This window comes from Dendrobates tinctorius, unplaced genomic scaffold, assembly GCF_039654945.1.
Source record: "Dendrobates tinctorius isolate UK_male_01 unplaced genomic scaffold, ASM3965494v1 ptg000259l, whole genome shotgun sequence".
In the NCBI taxonomy this organism is placed as follows: domain Eukaryota; kingdom Metazoa; phylum Chordata; class Amphibia; order Anura; family Dendrobatidae; genus Dendrobates; species Dendrobates tinctorius.
Genome location: NW_027361926.1, coordinates 4,695,571 through 4,713,632, shown reverse-complemented (window position 1 = coordinate 4,713,632; position 18,062 = coordinate 4,695,571). Strand labels below are relative to the sequence as shown.

General features: G+C 59.5%; 1 protein-coding gene across 2 annotated transcripts in view; it reads left to right on the top strand.

Annotated features, from left to right (window-relative positions):
• Nucleotides 1-18,062, top strand: part of STIM1 (stromal interaction molecule 1) — a 54,169-nt gene that overhangs the window by 25,064 nt on the left and 11,043 nt on the right. For both annotated transcript variants that reach the window (XM_073558836.1, XM_073558837.1), the window contains exons 2-9: nt 2,186-2,316; nt 5,054-5,168; nt 7,952-8,063; nt 8,829-8,944; nt 10,221-10,398; nt 16,457-16,634; nt 17,084-17,251; nt 17,333-17,433. In XM_073558836.1, the coding sequence (XP_073414937.1) occupies nt 2,186-2,316; nt 5,054-5,168; nt 7,952-8,063; nt 8,829-8,944; nt 10,221-10,398; nt 16,457-16,634; nt 17,084-17,251; nt 17,333-17,433 (1,099 nt within the window). The remainder of the gene's footprint in view (nt 1-2,185; nt 2,317-5,053; nt 5,169-7,951; nt 8,064-8,828; nt 8,945-10,220; nt 10,399-16,456; nt 16,635-17,083; nt 17,252-17,332; nt 17,434-18,062) is intronic.

Here is an 18,062-nt window from a genome sequence, read left to right as displayed (position 1 = left end):
TCCCAAACTCCTATGAAAAAATATTCAGCACATCCTGCATTGAACTACTGTACTCAATTTATTATATATTTTAGGAGTCGGAGTCGGTCCATTTTATACCGACTCCAACTCCGACTCCACCAAAATGAGCACCGACTCCGACTCCACGACTCCGACTCCACAGCCCTGGTGTGACCGGCGCTGCACGTACTGCACATGCTCAGTAGTGTGACCGGCGCTGCACGTACTGCACATGCTCAGTAGTGTGACCGGCGCTGCACGTACTGCACATGCTCAGTAGTGTGATCGGCGCTGCACGTTCTGCACATGCTCAGTAGTGTGACCGGGACTGCACGTTCTGCACATGCTCAGTAGTGTGACCGGCGCTGCACGTTCTGCACATGCTCAGTAGGGTGACCGGCGCTGCACGTTCTGCACATGCTCAGTAGGGTGACCGGCGCTGCACGTTCTGCACATGCTCAGTAGGGTGACCGGCGCTGCACGTTCTGCACATGCTCAGTAGGGTGACCGGCGCTGCACGTTCTGCACATGCTCAGTTGTTATGAATGAGTCACCGAGGAGGAAAAAACAAGCTAAGCCCTGAAAACCGGAGAGGTTGGTAACTAGCGGATTGCAGACCCCTGATCCTATCCACACAACTAGCAGTAGCCGTGGAGCGTGCCTACAGTGGTCCTAGATGCCTCGTCATGGCCTGAGAACTAAATAAGCCTAAAGAAAGAAAGGGAAAATCTAAACTGCCCCAGAGCAGACCCCAAAGCAATAGACAGCCCCCAACATGTATTGTCGGTGAAACAAGATGAAAACACAGACACAGGTAGAAAGGCTGAGCAAACGATGGGGCCCTTGCTAACTATAAATGACAGGAAAGGAAAGCTGCTGTCTGCAATCACGCAAAAAACCCTACCAAAAAATGTCCAACACGTCTGATAGAAAAAGGCCCTGAAGTCGCTAGACTTCAAATCCCTATATCAGCACTCAGGTATATTCTGAAGACAGAGCAAAAGAGATCAACTGATCAGAGACAAAATGGGGATTCAGCCCAGTCCCAGCCAGGGCCGGCTGAACACAAAAACTAAGTAAACCAGATGAAAACTCATATGAACAATAGCAGAGAAAACTTAGCTTTAGGAAGGCAGGAACCAAACTGGAAACCAGAAGCCACAGTCAGGAAAAATCACCAGCAAGAAACTAGGGAGTCGGCTGCCTTAAATCCAATCAGAAACTCCTGATGTCCAATCGCAGTCCTCTTCCTCAGGTGGCCGGTCTCTGCCATTTAGATCAGTTTCATTACCTCCCTTCACCAACAAAGGGAGTCCAGATAGAGAACTCACTACTCCTCTGTCAGCACAGCCAGCTCCATAACCCTCATCAGAAGCCAGAGGCAAACCCGAAAATGAGCTCACAACACTCAGTAGTGTGACCGGAGCTGCACGTTCTGCACATGCTCAGTAGTGTGACCGGAGCTGCACGTTTTGCACATGCTCAGTAGTGTGACTGGGACTGCATGTTCGGCACATGCTCAGTAGTGTGACCGGGGCTGCACGTTCTGCACATGCTCAGTAGTGTGACCGGGGCTGCACGTTCTGCACATGCTCAGTAGTGTGACCGGGGCTGCACGTTCTGCACATGCTCAGTAGTGTGACCGGGGCTGCACGTTCTGCACATGCTCAGTAGTGTGACCGGGGCTGCACGTTCTGCACATGCTCAGTAGTGTGACCGGGGCTGCACGTTCTGCACATGCTCAGTAGTGTGACAGGGGCTGCACGTTCTGCACATGCTCAGTAGTGTGACCGGGGCTGCACGTTCTGCACATGCTCAGTAGTGTGACCGGGGCTGCACGTTCTGCACATGCTCAGTAGTGTGACCGTAGCTGCACGTTCTGCACATGCTTAGTAGTGTGACCGGGGCTGCACGTTCTGCACATGCTCAGTAGTGTGACCGGGACAGCACGTTCTGCACATGCTCAGTAGTGTGACCGTAGCTGCAAGTTCTGCACATGCTCAGTAGTGTGACCGTAGCTGCACGTTCTGCACATGCTCAGTAGTGTGACTGGGACTGCACATGCTCAGTAGTGTGACTGGGGCTGCACGTTCTGCCCATGCTCAGTAGTGTGACCGGGATTGGGAGGCCGCAGTCAGTGGTTTGGGTACGGACAGCTCTGGTTCTCACACTTCTCTCTCCTCAGAGTTCTGCCGGATCGACCCCGTCCTGTGTCAGCGGGAGGATGAGCTGCTCGGCTTCGAGGCCGTCGTCAGTATCCACAAGCAGATGGACGATGACGCCGACGGCGATGTGGATGTGGAGGAGAGCGATGAGGTGAGCGGGCGCGTTCCACCGCACCACCATGGATCCCACCGAAAGCCCCCATACATGTACTGTAGTCATACCCAGAGCTGTCGCCGCCGCCCTCAGTCACTCCCCTACTGTACTGTCTCCTCTCACAACCAGAGCTGCACTCGCGGTTCTGCTGTATGCTTGGTGTGAGCCGTGTGCTGACACCCACACCGGCCGGATGGTGAGCTGCTCTGCGCTGCTTACATTGCTTCCGGGGTGAATTGTCTGCATCTCCCACAATGCAATACACCAATGTGGAGCGAGGCGATGCGTGCTGTGGCTGCAGCTCTGGTTGTGACCGGAGGACAGGATGTGACGCACGGCGCTGCAGCAGCGGAGCGCAGGCCTGAAGAAAAGAGCGATCACTTTACCTCCCCGGGCTAAATATACAGAGGAACAGCTGAGGACGGGGGGAGGGGGCCACATCATCAACCCTTTATTGACCAGAGCGCGTCCTGGACCCCACAACGGGCCCCCCATATCGATCCCCCCACACACAGCACCGGGCTCACCTGTATCCGTGCTGCAAAGTGTGAAGCATGGGGTCAGCCAGAGTGCGGGGGCAGCGCTCACAGAATATAGCGGGGGCACCCGGTTTGCGGATATACAGGGGGAGCAGATATATTAAGGGGAGATGAGGGTTTGTCTAATAGAATTCGTGGGCTGCAAGGCTCAGCGTAGACATGGGGGGATGGGCAGAGGGTACACAAGGAGGGGAGCAGAGGGCTCGGCGGGTACAGGAGGGGGGAGCAGAGGGCTTATCATACAGGAGGGGGGAGCAGAGGGCTTATCATACAGGAGTGGGGAGCAGAGGGCTCATCATATAGGAGGAGGGGAGCAGAGGGCTCATCATACAGGAGGAGGGGAGCAGAGGGCTCATCATACAGGAGGAGGGGAGCAGAGGGCTCATCATACAGGAGGAGGGGAGCAGAGGGCTCATCATACAGGAGGAGGGGAGCAGAGGGCTCATCATACAGGAGGAGGGGAGCAGAGGGCTCATCATACAGGAGGAGGGGAGCAGAGGGCTCATCATACAGGAGGAGGGGAGCAGAGGGCTCATCATACAGGAGGAGGGGAGCAGAGGGCTCATCATACAGGAGGAGGGGAGCAGAGGGCTCATCATACAGGAGGAGGGGAGCAGAGGGCTCATCATACAGGAGGAGGGGAGCAGAGGGCTCATCATACAGGAGGAGGGGAGCAGAGGGCTCATCATACAGGAGGAGGGGAGCAGAGGGCTCATCATACAGGAGGAGGGGAGCAGAGGGCTCATCATACAGGAGGAGGGGAGCAGAGGGCTCATCATACAGGAGGAGGGGAGCAGAGGGCTCATCATACAGGAGGAGGGGAGCAGAGGGCTCATCATACAGGAGGAGGGGAGCAGAGGGCTCATCATACAGGAGGAGGGGAGCAGAGGGCTCATCATACAGAAGAGGGGAGCAGAGGGCTCATACAGAAGAGGGGAGCAGAGGGCTCATACAGAAGAGGGCAGCAGAGGGCTCATCATACAGGAGGAGGGGAGCAGAGGGCTCATACAGAAGGGGGCAGCAGAGGGCTCATCATACAGGCGGAGGGGAGCAGAGGGCTCATCATACAGGCGGAGGGGAGCAGAGGGCTCATCATACAGGCGGAGGGGAGCAGAGGGCTCATCATACAGGCGGAGGGGAGCAGAGGGCTCATCATACAGGCGGAGGGGAGCAGAGGGCTCATCATACAGGCGGAGGGGAGCAGAGGGCTCATCATACAGGCGGAGGGGAGCAGAGGGCTCATCATACAGGCGGAGGGGAGCAGAGGGCTCATCATACAGGCGGAGGGGAGCAGAGGGCTCATCATACAGGCGGAGGGGAGCAGAGGGCTCATCATACAGGCGGAGGGGAGCAGAGGGCTCATCATACAGGCGGAGGGGAGCAGAGGGCTCATCATACAGGCGGAGGGGAGCAGAGGGCTCATCATACAGGCGGAGGGGAGCAGAGGGCTCATCATACAGGCGGAGGGGAGCAGAGGGCTCATCGTAGATGGGGGGGTGGGCAGAGAGCGTGGAGGGTACACAAGGAGGGGAGCAGAAGGCTCGGCGGGTACAAGAGGGGGCAAAGGGCTCATCGTAGACATGGGGGGTGGGCAGAAGGCTCAGTGGGTACACAAGGAGGGGTGGTAGAAGGCTAGGCGGTACATGAAGGGGGTTTGAAGCTCGGTGGGTACACGAGGAGGGGTGCAGAGGGCTTGGCTGGTTCCTGAGGGGGAAAGTTCAGAGGGCTTCACAGGTTTATGGGGGGCTGAAGCTGTTGCCGGTCTCCCTGGATAGGGTGGGCTGCGCTGTCTGGTGTTTGGGATTTCCTGGCTGCATGAGGCACAGCGGTGATGTGCGGGACAGATGTAGCGGGGTCTCTGGGAGCCCTGTATTTGAGGCATTGTTCCATTTGTGGGGGTCCTTCCTTCAGTCCTGTTGCCCCCCGGTGTTATATTTGCACTGTGTGGCCTAGGTGTTATTGTGGGGGGGGGCTGTGTGGTCTCTGTGATTAGGACCCCACTGCTGTAGTCCTCTGTGCTGCAGTGGCTTCCAATATGAGGCTAATAATAACAGAAGTAGGAGTCTGTCAGAATGCATGGGGGGCTGAGCGGACGCCGGGGCCGGTGTCGGGGGACTGAACGGACGCGGGGGCCGGTGTCGGGGGACTGAGCGGACGCGGGGGCACTGAGTCACGGCCATGTCTTCTGCTTGCAGTTCTTGAGGGAGGACCTGAATTATCACGACCCCACGGTGAAGCACAGCACCTTCCACGGGGAGGACAAGCTGATCAGCGTGGAGGACCTGTGGAACACTTGGAAAGCATCAGAAGGTAGCGTGTCAGGTGACAACATACTGGAGCGTGAGTCTGGGTGAAGTGGTAACTGCGGGTCCCATGGTGATGTACGGTGGAGAGAAAGTCTTCACGCCCCTGGTAAAATCCCAGCTTTTTATTGTGTAAAATAATCCTACCGAGAAGAAACGTTAATGTCACCATAATCTGCACAAATCCAGTGAGACGATCTGCACGGCCGTCCACTGACACCGAGCTGCAGTCCTGAGAGGTCCCGGAAGCGATCAGCGTTATTGGGTCGGGGTCGATCGCTCGGCGCATTTCGAATTGATGATCTTTGCCGGCTCCTGGCAGCAGCTCCACACGACACATAGCGGGGGCATCACCTGTGTACGGTGTCCACTTCAGGACACCACAGATTGTGGGGGCATCTCCTGTGTACGGCGTCCACTTCAGGACACCACAGATTGCGGGGACATCTCCTGTGTACGGCGTCCACTTCAGGACACCACAGATTGCGGGGACATCTCCTGTGTACGGCGTCCACTTCAGGACACCACAGATTGCGGGGACATCTCCTGTGTACGGCGTCCACTTCAGGACACCACAGATTGCGGGGACATCTCCTGTGTACGGCGTCCACTTCAGGAGACCACAGATTGCGGGGATATCTCCTGTGTACGGCGCCCTCTTCAGGACACCACGGATTGCCCGGTGTCATCTTTGTGCCTCCTGGGATTATGGCCGGTCCCCGTCGGTCTCGTCCGATCACATTTTTGCTTCTGGCAGATCATCGCCGGCCACAGGTTTTATCTGTATGGAAAGTCTTGAAATGATTCTTCTTGGTGGGATTGTGTTATTTGATAAATCCTGAGATTGTTCCGGGGGCGTGAAGACTTCTCGATGCTACTCTCCTGGGTGTGACCTCTGGAGAGGGGGATGCTGGGCTTTCTGTTGTAGACCAGTAGATCGTCCTCTTCCATGTCTGCCCCACCCATTCACCCATACTCGTTATTACTTCCCTCTTCGCTGCGTGTCGTGACCTCCTCCTCCTGCTGCGTGTCGTGACCTCCTCCTCCTGCTGCGTGTCGTGACCTCCTCCTCCTGCTGCGTGTCGTGACCTCCTCCTCCTGCTGCGTGTCGTGACCTCCTCCTCCTGCTGCGTGTCGTGACCTCCTCCTCCTGCTGCGTGTCGTGACCTCCTCCTCCTGCTGCGTGTCGTGACCTCCTCCTCCTGCTGCGTGTCGTGACCTCCTCCTCCTGCTTCGTGTCGTGACCTCCTCCTCCTCCTGCTGCGTGTCGTGACCTCCTCCTCCTCCTGCTGCGTGTCGTGACCTCCTCCTCCTCCTGCTGCGTGTCGTGACCTCCTCCTCCTCCTGCTGCGTGTCGTGACCTCCTCCTCCTCCTGCTGCGTGTCGTGACCTCCTCCTCCTCCTGCTGCGTGTCGTGACCTCCTCCTCCTCCTGCTGCGTGTCGTGACCTCCTCCTCCTCCTGCTGCGTGTCGTGACCTCCTCCTCCTCCTGCTGCGTGTCGTGACCTCCTCCTCCTCCTGCTGCGTGTCGTGACCTCCTCCTCCTCCTGCTGCGTGTCGTGACCTCCTCCTCCTCCTGCTGCGTGTCGTGACCTCCTCCTCCTCCTGCTGCGTGTCGTGACCTCCTCCTCCTCCTGCTGCGTGTCGTGACCTCCTCACCTCGCCTCCTTTGTGCACTATGCCCTCTCCAGTGTAACTCTCCTTCCCCATGTGCCATGCCCTCCACCTCACCTCCGTTTTGTGCTATGCCTTCCCTAGCATGCCGGAGCCCTGCACCTTCACCGTGTGCCGTGACCCTGTCTTCCCTGCATGTCGGTCTCTCCCCCCGTCTTCCCTGCATGTCGGTCTCTCCCCCCCCCCCCCCCCCGCCTTCCCTGCATGTCGGCGTCCCCCCCCCCCCCGCCTTCCCTGCATGTCGGCGTCCCCCCCCCCCCCCCCCCGTCTTACCTGCACGTCGGCCTCCCCCCGTCTTACCTGCACGTCGGCCTCCCCCCCGTATTACCTGCACGTCGGCCTCCCCCCCGTCTTACCTGCACGTCGGCCTCCCCCCCGTCTTACCTGCACGTCGGCCTCCACCCCCCCCCCCCCCGTCTTACCTGCACGTCGGCCTCCACCCCCCCCCCCCCCCCCGTCTTACCTGCACGTCGGCCTCCACCCCCCCCCCCCCCCGTCTTACCTGCACGTCGGCCTCCACCCCCCCTTCTGCCCTGCACGTCGGCCACAACCCCCCGTCTTCCTTACTCGGCGGCCTCCCCTGCTCGGCGCCCGCCCCCCCCCCGTCTTCCCTGCACGGAGGCCTCCCCTGCTCAGCGCCCACCCCCCCCCCCCCCGTCTCCCCTGCATGTCTGCGTCCCCCCATCTTCCCTGCATGCATGTCGGCCTCCATCCCCTTCTTCCCTGCACGTCGGACACAACCCCCCGTCTCCCCTGCTCGTCGGCCTACACCCCCCCCCCGTCTTCCTTGCATGTTGGCATCCCCCCATCTTCCCTGCACGACGGCCTCCCCTCCCCCCCTTCTTCCCTGCACGGCGGCCACAACCCCCCCGTCTTCCCTCCTGCACGGCGGCCTCCCCGTCTTCCCTCCTGCACGGCGGCCTCCCCCCCCCCCCCCCCCCGTCCTCCCTGCACTGCGGCCTCCCCCTCCACCCCCCCGTCTTCCCTCCTGCACGGCGGCCTCCCCCCACCCCCCCGTCCTCTTTCCATGGCGGTCTTCCCTCCTGCACGGCGGCCTCCCCCGTCTTCCCTCCTGCTCGGCGGCCGTCACTCTCAACAGCTGCCTCTTCTCCTCAGTGTATAACTGGACGGTGGAGGAGGTTGTGCAGTGGTTGATCACCTACGTGGAGCTTCCCCAGTACGAGGAGACATTCCGGAAGCTGCAGCTCAGCGGGAAGGATATGCCGCGGTAGGTGGTCCGCTGTGGAGCTTACTGTACGCAGCGTCCGCTGGATCAGATCTCTCCAGGGAAGTAATTACCCCAGGAGATTGTCCACTCCCGGCTCCTCACACCAGTAAGCAGTGCTGCATCCTGTGTCCTCCCCCGGTGAGTGCAGCAGAGACCCCCTGGTGTCGTCCTCCAGTGAGTGCAGCCCCTGCTCCCTCACCCGTGAGTGTAGCAGTGCAGAACCCCCCACACACACACACACGAGAGTGGCAGTGCGTACACCCCCTCCCACCCCCCCAGTGAGTGCAGCTCCCGTGTCACCCATGTGAGTGCAGCCTGTGCCCCACACACCCAGCCCCCCTCTTGAGTGAGTGCAGACTGTGTCGCTCCCCCTCTTGAGTGAGTGCAGCATGTCGCTCCCCCTCTTGAGTGAGTGCAGCATGTGTCGCTCCCCCTCTTGAGTGCAGCATGTGTCGCTCCCCCCCTTGAGTGAGTGCAGCATGTGTCGCTCGCTTGAGTGAGTGCAGCCTGTGAACTCCCCCCGTCCTCGCCTCCTCCGGCTGTAATGTCAGTAATTAGCTGCTGATTATTGATAACAGGTGGCCGATCATCCGGCCTTGCAGAGCAGCGGAGCCTGGTGCTGCGCCGGTGTCCGTGGTAACTGGGATAGTTACCTGACGGCGTGCGCTCTCGCCTCGGCCATGCTGCAGCTGCACTCTGACACACGTGGCCGCCACGTTTCCTGCTCCATCCTCCTCACTGACTTTCTCCATCTTTGTGTCTCAGGTTAGCGGTGGCAAATGCAACCATGACGGGCACGCTGCTGAAGATGACGGACCGCAGCCACCGCCAGAAGCTGCAGCTGAAGGCTCTGGACACGGTGCTGTTCGGACCCCCTCTGTGTGAGTAACCTGGGGGGAGTCCGCTCTTCTCCACTGATTATGGCGGTGACACTGCTGCCTGCGTCCTGTGGTGGGAGGTGTACTGCGGTGGTCATGTCTGTATCCTCTCCCAGTGTTTCGGGGGTCTCCTCCGGAGTCTCCGCTTCCTCCCACACTCCTGCCTTCCTCCCCTGGCTGCGTTCTGTCTTCCCTACCCCCTAACACCGCTCTGTCTCGGCCCTGCCCCCCCCCCCCAATCGGCGGTGCGCCCAGTGGCAGAGGATCTCTCTCGGCTCTGCCCCCCCAATCGGTGCCCCCAGTGGCAGAGGCGCTCTATCTTGGCTCTGCCTTCCTCCCCTGGCTTCGTTCTGTCCCCCCTACCCCCTAGCAGGGCTCTCGGCTTTACCCCCAGTGGCAGAGGCGCTCTGTCTTGGTTCTGCCTTCCTCCCCTGGCAGCCCTGTGTCCCCCCTAGCAGGGCTCTCTCGGCTCTGCCCCCCATCCATAGCGCCGCTCTGTCTCGGCTCTGCCCCCCCCCCAATCGGCGGTGCCCCAAGTGTCAGAGGCGCTCTCGGCTCTTCCCCCTCTTGGCTGTCGTCCTTGGCCGCGGAGCTGGCGCTCTTTGTGGGGTGAGAGCTGATGGGGCTGTTCGGAGGTCGTTCCGTGGTTTTCTCGTCTCGTTGTAAACACCGGATTATTTTTAGGCCGTTTAATTTATAATTTCTCATGGAATGAAACCTGAGAGCCGAGCGGGGCCCCGGCCAGCACTGCATAATGGGAGGAAGCGCGGCCCCCGGGGACGAGGCGGCGGTGACTACAGATCCTGCTCCGCTCGGCTGAGCGCAGCTTCATATCCACAGGTTACGTGCTGCAGGTGCACTCTGGGTAATGTCAGCACCAGCTGACGGTGGGCATCTCTGGGGTGGTCCTCCATGTGACCCCACTGTGCAGCTACCGATCCCCCTGGTGTTAGGATGAGGAAGTGGTCACCGCAGGTCCACAAAGGTCCGCTCCTGCTGTACAGGGCGGGGGAGGGGAACTAGACACTGAGGAGGATGGGAGTTATTAACCATACACTGCCCCAGAGAGGAGGCCGATGACTAGGGTCTCCAACAGGCAGCAAAACTACAACTCCCAGCATGTCCCCAGAGTCTGCAGCTGGCTGAGAGTTGTAGTTTGCACGTTCAAGTCCAGTCACTGCAGCGCAGGATGATGGTTATGGGAAGATCCGCACACTGGGGGGCCATCGTTGGTCATCACATGGGTGGGCCGCTCTCACCCTGTCTTCTCTGTCCGCAGTGACTCGTCATAACCACCTGAAGGACTTTATGCTGGTGGTCTCCATCGTCATTGGGGTTGGGGGCTGCTGGTTTGCCTACATCCAGAACCGCTACTCCAAGGAGCACATGAAGAAGATGATGAAGGATCTGGAGGGGCTGCACAGGGCCGAGCAGAGCCTGCACGATCTGCAGGAGAGGTGGGTGATGCGCCGTAGGGGTCAACGGGGTTGACGCGCTGTTAGGAACCCTCCCCAGGGCAGGTTGTCTCCTTTCCTGCAGGGAGCTGCTGGGTGTTGTGCCATAGGGGGCTGTCGGGTGACGCCTGGTAGGTGCCCTCCCCAGTACTGGTTGTCTCCTTTCCTTTTCCATAGGAGCTTCGCCGGGTGATGCACGTGGGGGGCTGCCGGGTTACGCCCCATAGGGGTCCTCTCCAGGACTGGTTGTCTCCTTTCCTTTTCCAAAGAGGTCCGCCATGTGACGCCCCGTAGGGTCCCTCTCCAGGACTGGTTGTTTCCTTTCCAGTAGAGGTTAACCAGGTGACGCCCCGTAGGGTGCCTCTCCGGGACTGGTTGTTTCCTTTCCTTTTCTGTATGAGTCCACCGGGTGACGCCCTGTAGGGTCCCTCTCTAGGACTGGTTGTTTCCTTTACTGTAAGAGTCCGCCAGGTGATGCCCCGTAAGGTCCCTCTCTAGGACTGGTTGTCTCCTTTCCTATAGGGGGTCCGCCATGTGACGCGCCGTAGGGTCCCTCTCTAGGACTGGTTGTCCCTTTTCCTATAGGGGTCCGCCAGGTGATGTCCCGTAGGGTCCCTCTCTAGGACTGGTTGTTTCCTTTCCTGTAGGGGTCCGCCAGGTGACGCCCTGTAAGGTCCCTCTCTAGGACTGGTTGTCTCCTTTCCTATAGGGTTCCGCCAGGTGACGCCCTGTAGGGTCGCTCTCCAGTACAGGTTGTCTCCTTTCCTATAGGGGTCCGCCAGGTGATACCCCGTAGGGTCCCTCTCTAGGACTGGTTGTTTCCTTTCCTATAGGGGTCCGCCAGGTGACGCCCCGTAGGGTCCCTCTCCAGTACAGGTTGTCTCCTTTCCTATAGGGGTCCGCCAGGTGATACCCCGTAGGGTCCCTCTCTAGGACTGGTTGTTTCCTTTCCTGTAGGGGTCCGACAGGTGACGCCCCGTAGGGTCCCTCTCTAGGACTGGTTGTCTACTTTCCTACTATAGGGCACTGCCAGCTAACGCACCGTAGGGTCCCTCTCTAGGACTGGTTGTCTCCTTTCCTATAGGGGTCCGCCAGGTGACGCCCCGTAGGGTCCCTCTCTAGGACTGGTTGTCTCCTTTCCTATAGGGGTCCGCCAGGTGTCGCGCCGTAGGGTCCCTCTCCAGGACTGGTTGTTTCCTTTCCTATAGGGCTCCGCCCGGTGCTGCCCTGTAGGGTCCCTCTCTAGGACTGGTTGTCTCCTTTCCTATAGGGGTCCGCCAGGTGACGCACCGTAGGGTCCCTCTCTAGGACTGGTTGTTTCCTTTCCTATAGGGGTCCGCCAGGTGACGCGCCGTAGGGTCCCTCTCCAGTATAGCTTTTCTCCTTTCCTATAGGGGTCCGCCAGGTGACTCCCCGTAGGGTCCCTCTCTAGGACTGGTTGTCTCCTTTCCTATAGGGGTCCGCCAGGTGATACCCCGTAGGGTCCCTCTTTAGGACTGGTTGTCTCCTTTCCAATAGGGGCCCGCCAGGTGACGCCCCGTAGGGTCCCTCTCTAGGACTGGTTTTCTCCTTTCCTATAGGTGTTCGCCAGGTGACGCCCCGTAGGGTCCCTCTCTAGGACTGGTTGTCTCCTTTCCTATAGGGGTCCGCCAGGTGATGCCCCGTAGGGTCCCTCTCCAGTACAGCTTATCTCCTTTCCTATAGGGGTCCGCCAGGTGACGCCCCGTAGGGTCCCTCTCTAGGACTGGTTGTCTCCTTTCCTATAGGGGTCCGCCAGGTGACTCCCCGTAGGGTCCCTCTCTAGGACTAGTTGTCTCCTTTCCTATAGGGGTCCGCCAGGTGCTGCCCTGTAGGGTCCCTCTCTAGGACTGGTTGTCTCCTTTCCTATAGGGGTCCGCCAGGTGACGCCCTGTAGGGTCCCTCTTTAGGACTGGTTGTCTCCTTTCCTATAGGGGCCCGCCAGGTGACGCCCCGTAGGGTCCCTCTCTAGGACTGGTTGTCACCTTTCCTATAGGGGTCCGCCAGGTGACGCCCCGTAGGGTCCCTCTCTAGGTCTGGTTGTCTCCTTTCCTATAGGGGTCCGCCAGGTGATGCCCCGTAGGGTCCCTCTCTAGGACTGGTTGTCTCCTTTCCTATAGGGGCCCGCCAGGTGACGCGCTGTAGGGTCCCTCTCTAGGACTGGTTGTCTCCTTTCCTATAGGGGCCCGCCAGGTGACGCCCCGTAGGGTCCCTCTCTAGGACTGATTGTCTCCTTTCCTATAGGGGTCCGCCAGGTGACGCCCCGTAGGGTCCCTCTCTAGGACTGGTTGTCTCCTTTCCTATAGGGGTCCGCCAGGTGACGCCCTGTAGGGTCCCTCTCTAGGACTGGTTGTCTCCTTTCCTATAGGGTTCCGCCAGGTGACGCCCCGTAGGGTCCCTCTCCTGTACAGGTTGTCTCCTTTCCTATAGGGGTCCGCCAGGTGACACGCCTTAGGGTCCCTCTCTAGGACTGTCTCCTTTCCTATAGGGGTCCGCCAGGTGACGCGCCGTAGAGTCCCTCTCTAGGACTGGTTGTCTCCTTTCCTATAGGGCTCCGCCAGGTGACACGCCGTAGGGTCCCTCTCTAGGACTGTCTCCTTTCCTATAGGGGTCCGCCAGGTGACGCGCCGTAGAGTCCCTCTCTAGGACTGGTTGTCTCCTTTCCTATAGGGGTCCGCCAGGTGACGCGCCGTAGGGTCCCTCTCTAGGACTGGTTGTCTGCTTTCCTATAGGGGTCTGCCAGGTGATGCCCTGTAGGGTCCCTCTCCTGTACAGGTTGTCTCCTTTCATATAGGGGTCCGCCAGGTGACGCCCCGTAGGGTCCCTCTCTAGGACTGGTTGTTTCCTTTCCTGTAGGGGTCCGCCCGGTGATGCCCCATAGGGTCCCTCTCCAGTACAGGTTGTCTCCTTTCCTATAGGGGCCCGCCAGGTGACGCGCCGTAGGGTCCCTCTCTAGGACTGGTTGTTTCCTTTCCTATAGGGTTCCGCCAGGTGACGCCCCGTAGGGTCCCTCTCTAGGACTGGTTGTCTGCTTTCCTATAGGGGTCTGCCAGGTGATGCCCTGTAGGGTCCCTCTCCTGTACAGGTTGTCTCCTTTCCTATAGGGTTCCGCCAGGTGACGCCCCGTAGGGTCCCTCTCTAGGACTGGTTGTCTGCTTTCCTATAGGGGTCTGCCAGGTGATGCCCTGTAGGGTCCCTCTCCTGTACAGGTTGTCTCCTTTCCTATAGGGGTCCGCCAGGTGACGCCCCGTAGGGTCCCTCTCTAGGACTGGTTGTTTCCTTTCCTGTAGGGGTCCGCCCGGTGATGCCCCATAGGGTCCCTCTCCAGTACAGGTTGTCTCCTTTCCTATAGGGGCCCGCCAGGTGACGCGCCGTAGGGTCCCTCTCTAGGACTGGTTGTTTCCTTTCCTATAGGGTTCCGCCAGGTGACGCCCCGTAGGGTCCCTCTCTAGGACTGGTTGTCTGCTTTCCTATAGGGGTCTGCCAGGTGATGCCCTGTAGGGTCCCTCTCCAGTACAGGTTGTCTCCTTTCCTATAGGGTTCCGCCAGGTGACGCCCCGTAGGGTCCCTCTCTAGGACTGGTTGTCTGCTTTCCTATAGGGGTCTGCCAGGTGATGCCCTGTAGGGTCCCTCTCCTGTACAGGTTGTCTCCTTTCCTATAGGGGTCCGCCAGGTGACGCCCCGTAGGGTCCCTCTCTAGGACTGGTTGTTTCCTTTCCTGTAGGGGTCCGCCCGGTGATGCCCCATAGGGTCCCTCTCCAGTACAGGTTGTCTCCTTTCCTATAGGGGCCCGCCAGGTGACGCGCCGTAGGGTCCCTCTCTAGGACTGGTTGTTTCCTTTCCTATAGGGTTCCGCCAGGTGACGCCCCGTAGGGTCCCTCTCCAGTACAGGTTGTCTCCTTTCCTATAGAGGTCCGCCAGGTGACGCGCCATAGGGTCCCTCTCTAGGACTGGTTGTTTCCTTTCCTGTAGGGGTCCGCCCGGTGATGCCCCATAGGGTCCCTCTCCAGTACAGGTTGTCTCCTTTCCTATAGGGTTCCGCCAGGTGACGCCCCGTAGGGTCCCTCTCCAGTACAGGTTGTCTCCTTTCCTATAGGGTTCCGCCAGGTGACGCCCCGTAGGGTCCCTCTCCAGTACAGGTTGTCTCCTTTCCTATAGAGGTCCGCCAGGTGACGCGCCATAGGGTCCCTCTCTAGGACTGGTTGTTTCCTTTCCTGTAGGGGTCCGCCCGGTGATGCCCCATAGGGTCCCTCTCCAGTACAGGTTGTCTCCTTTCCTATAGGGGTCCGCCAGGTGACGCCCCGTAGGGTCCCTCTCTAGGACTGGTTTTCTCCTTTCCTCCTGACTCTTGGTTTTGTGCAGGAGACACTAGAAGCTCCTCTTTCTGTGCCATTGAGGCCTCGTTAACCCTCTGTTGCCCCTCTCAGTGGAGCCCCTCGTTACACCGTGTGTCTATGCTGCCGCCGGCTCTATATATATCGCTGTGTACTTACCCTGTGACCCCGGGTCTGATGCAGCTGAGCTGAGTGCGCGCAGCCTTCTGTGTATAAACAGTCTGGAGCCAGCGGCGGCCGCTATATTTAGGCCACTCTGCGCTCACATCCTCTCTGTGCCCCCGTAGATTGTCAGCTCTTCTGCTCGCGGTGTATATAACTTCAACTCAAAAATATTTCACGCATCCGTTCATTCCTCACCCAAGAATCTGCAAAAACCCTAGTCCATGCCCTCATCATCTCTCGCCTTGACTACTGCAACCTCATGCTCTGTGGCCTCCCCTCAAACACTCTCGCACCCCTCCAATCTATTCTAAACTCTGCTGCCCGACTAATCCACCTGTCCCCCCGCTATTCCCCAGCTTCTCCCCTCTGTCAATCCCTTCACTGGCTCCCAATTGCCCAGAGACTCCATTACAAAACCCTAAACATGACATACAAAGCCATCCACAACCTGTCTCCTCCATACATCTGTGACCTCGTCTCCCGGTACTTTCCTGCACGCAACCTCCGATCCTCACAAGATCTCCTTCTTTACTCCCCTCTTATCTCCTCTTCCCACAATCGCATACAAGATTTCTCCCACGCATCACCCCTACTCTGGAACTCTCTACCACAACATATCAGACTCTCGCCTACCATCGAAACCTTCAAAAAGAGCCTGAAGACCCACCTCTTCCGACAAGCCTACAACCTGCAGTAACCACCGATCGACCAAACCGCTGCACGACCAGCTCTACCCTCGCCTACTGTATTATCACCCATCCCTTGAAGATTGTGAGCCCTCGCGGGCAGGGTCCTCTCTCCTCCTGTACCAGTTATGACTTGTATTGTTTAAGATTATTGTACTTGTTTTTATGTATACCCCCCTCACATGTAAAGCGCCATGGAATAAATGGCGCTATAACAATAAATAATAATAATATACTGTATCCCCCCATGTCTGCGGTCACTGTGCATGAAGCGGGGGCCACACCAGGCGACACCCTACAGATGGGATGATGGGGGTTGCAATACACAAAGTGAAGTGCAAGCACCCGGACCCCCGACATAGCTGGCGGTAGTGGGGGGCTCTTCATTCTTGTGTCCCCCTCAAAGGTATCATCTATATATAGGTTCATTAGGACTCTGATTAATCAGTAGGACTCCCACCATCCCTTGTTTACCACTCACGTTCCCACTGAGACCCCCGGGCACCTGTGAAATGTTGGGGATGTGGGGTCACCTATGCACTTCCCCTTTAAGCAGTGGTGACTCAGCAGTACTGGACCTTCCCCCCCCAGGAGACCCTCCGGGCTGGCGGCCCCTGCTCTCACATCCCAGGAATGCGGCCTGCGTATACGAAGCGAGCGACCTCTAGTGGTGAGCAGAGAGCAGTGCGCTGGCTGGACTCCCCATGGCCTCAGTAGGATGAACGGTCACATCCGGCACAACCACCCTCGGGGCTTGTCCAGATTCCCAGTGTGAGGGTGTCTGGCTCGGCGTCCTGCTTGATGGACTATTCCCCGAGGTGTCCGGTGCCTCCATTATAATGCTCCCGTCCTCTCCAGGCTGCAAAAGGCGCAGGAGGAGCACCACACCGTGGAGGTGGAGAAGGTTCATCTGGAGAAGAAGCTGCAGAATGAGATCAGTTTGGCCAAACAGGAGGCGCAGCGGCTGCGAGAGCTACGGGAGGGCACCGAGAACGAGCTGAGCCGGCAGAAGTACGCGGAGCAAGAGCTGGAACAGGTGAGACGACTCCCGAGTCCCCCATGTATCCCCATTACCCTGTATTACCAGTGCCCTGGAGAAGACCCCCTGAGTCACCCCCAGATATCCCCATTACCCTGTATTACCAGTGCCCAGGAGAAGACCTCCGAGTCGCCCCCATGTATCCCCATTACCTGTATTACCAGTGCCCTGGAGAAGACCCCCGAGTCGCCCCCATGTATCCCCATTAACTTGTATTACCATTGTCCTGGAAAAGATTCCCCCCCCCCCCCCCCCCCCGAGTCACCCCCAGATTATCCCCATTACCCTGTATTACCAGTGCCCTGGAGAAGACCCTCGATTATCATGTCCTGGGTAACGCCCCCTGTCGCCCTCTTGTCCATGTTCAGGGCACAAGGCCTGTGGGTATTTTGTGTTTTCCCCCTGTGCCCTGTTGCCCCCTGACATCGCCCGTTTGCCCCTGGCAGGTGCGCATGGCTCTGAAGAACGCAGAGAAGGAGCTGGAGTCTCACAGTAACTGGTCGGCCCCCGAATCTCTCCAGAAGTGGCTGCAGCTGACGCACGAGGTGGAGGTCCAGTACTACAACATCAAGAAGCAGAACGCTGAGAAGCAGCTGATGCTGGCCAAGGAAGGGGTGAGGGTCCGGGGGTCCATGCAGCCACCCCACTCTCCAGCCCCCACCGCCTCCTTCATCTTCTCTTTGGTTTCCTATTAGGCAGAGAAAATAAAGAAGAAGAGGAACACGTTATTCGGGACGTTCCACGTGGCGCACTCCTCATCGCTAGATGACGTGGACCATAAGATCCTGTCTGCAAAGTAAGTCTATAACAATGGTGCCATGCGCCGCTCGTCCTGCTTCCACTGCCGGGCACCGCGCCCCTCGTCCTGCTTCCACTGCCGGGCACCGCGCCCCTCGTCCTCCCTCCACTGCCGGACACCGCGCCCCTCGTCCGCCCTCCACTGCCGGACACCGCGCCCCTCGTCCGCCCTCCACTGCCGGGCGGCACGCCCCTCGTCCGCCCTCCACTGCCGGGCGGCACGCCCCTCGTCCGCCCTCCACTGCCGGGCGGCACGCCCCTCGTCCTCCCTCCACTGCCGGACACCGCGCCCCTCGTCCGCCCTCCACTGCCGGGCGGCACGCCCCTCGTCCTCCCTTCACTGCCGGACACCGCGCCCCTCGTCCGCCCTCCACTGCCGGGCGGCACGCCCCTCGTCCTCCCTCCACTGCCGGACACCGCGCCCCTCGTCCGCCCTCCACTGCCGGGCGGCACGCCCCTTGCCCGCCCTCCACTGCCGGGCACCGCGCCCCTCGTCCTCCCTCCACTGCCGGACACCGCGCCCCTCGTCCTCCCTCCACTGCCAGGCGGCACGCCCCTCGTCCTCCCTCCACTGCCGGGCACCGCGCCCCTCGTCCTCCCTCCACTGCCGGGCACCGCGCCCCTCGC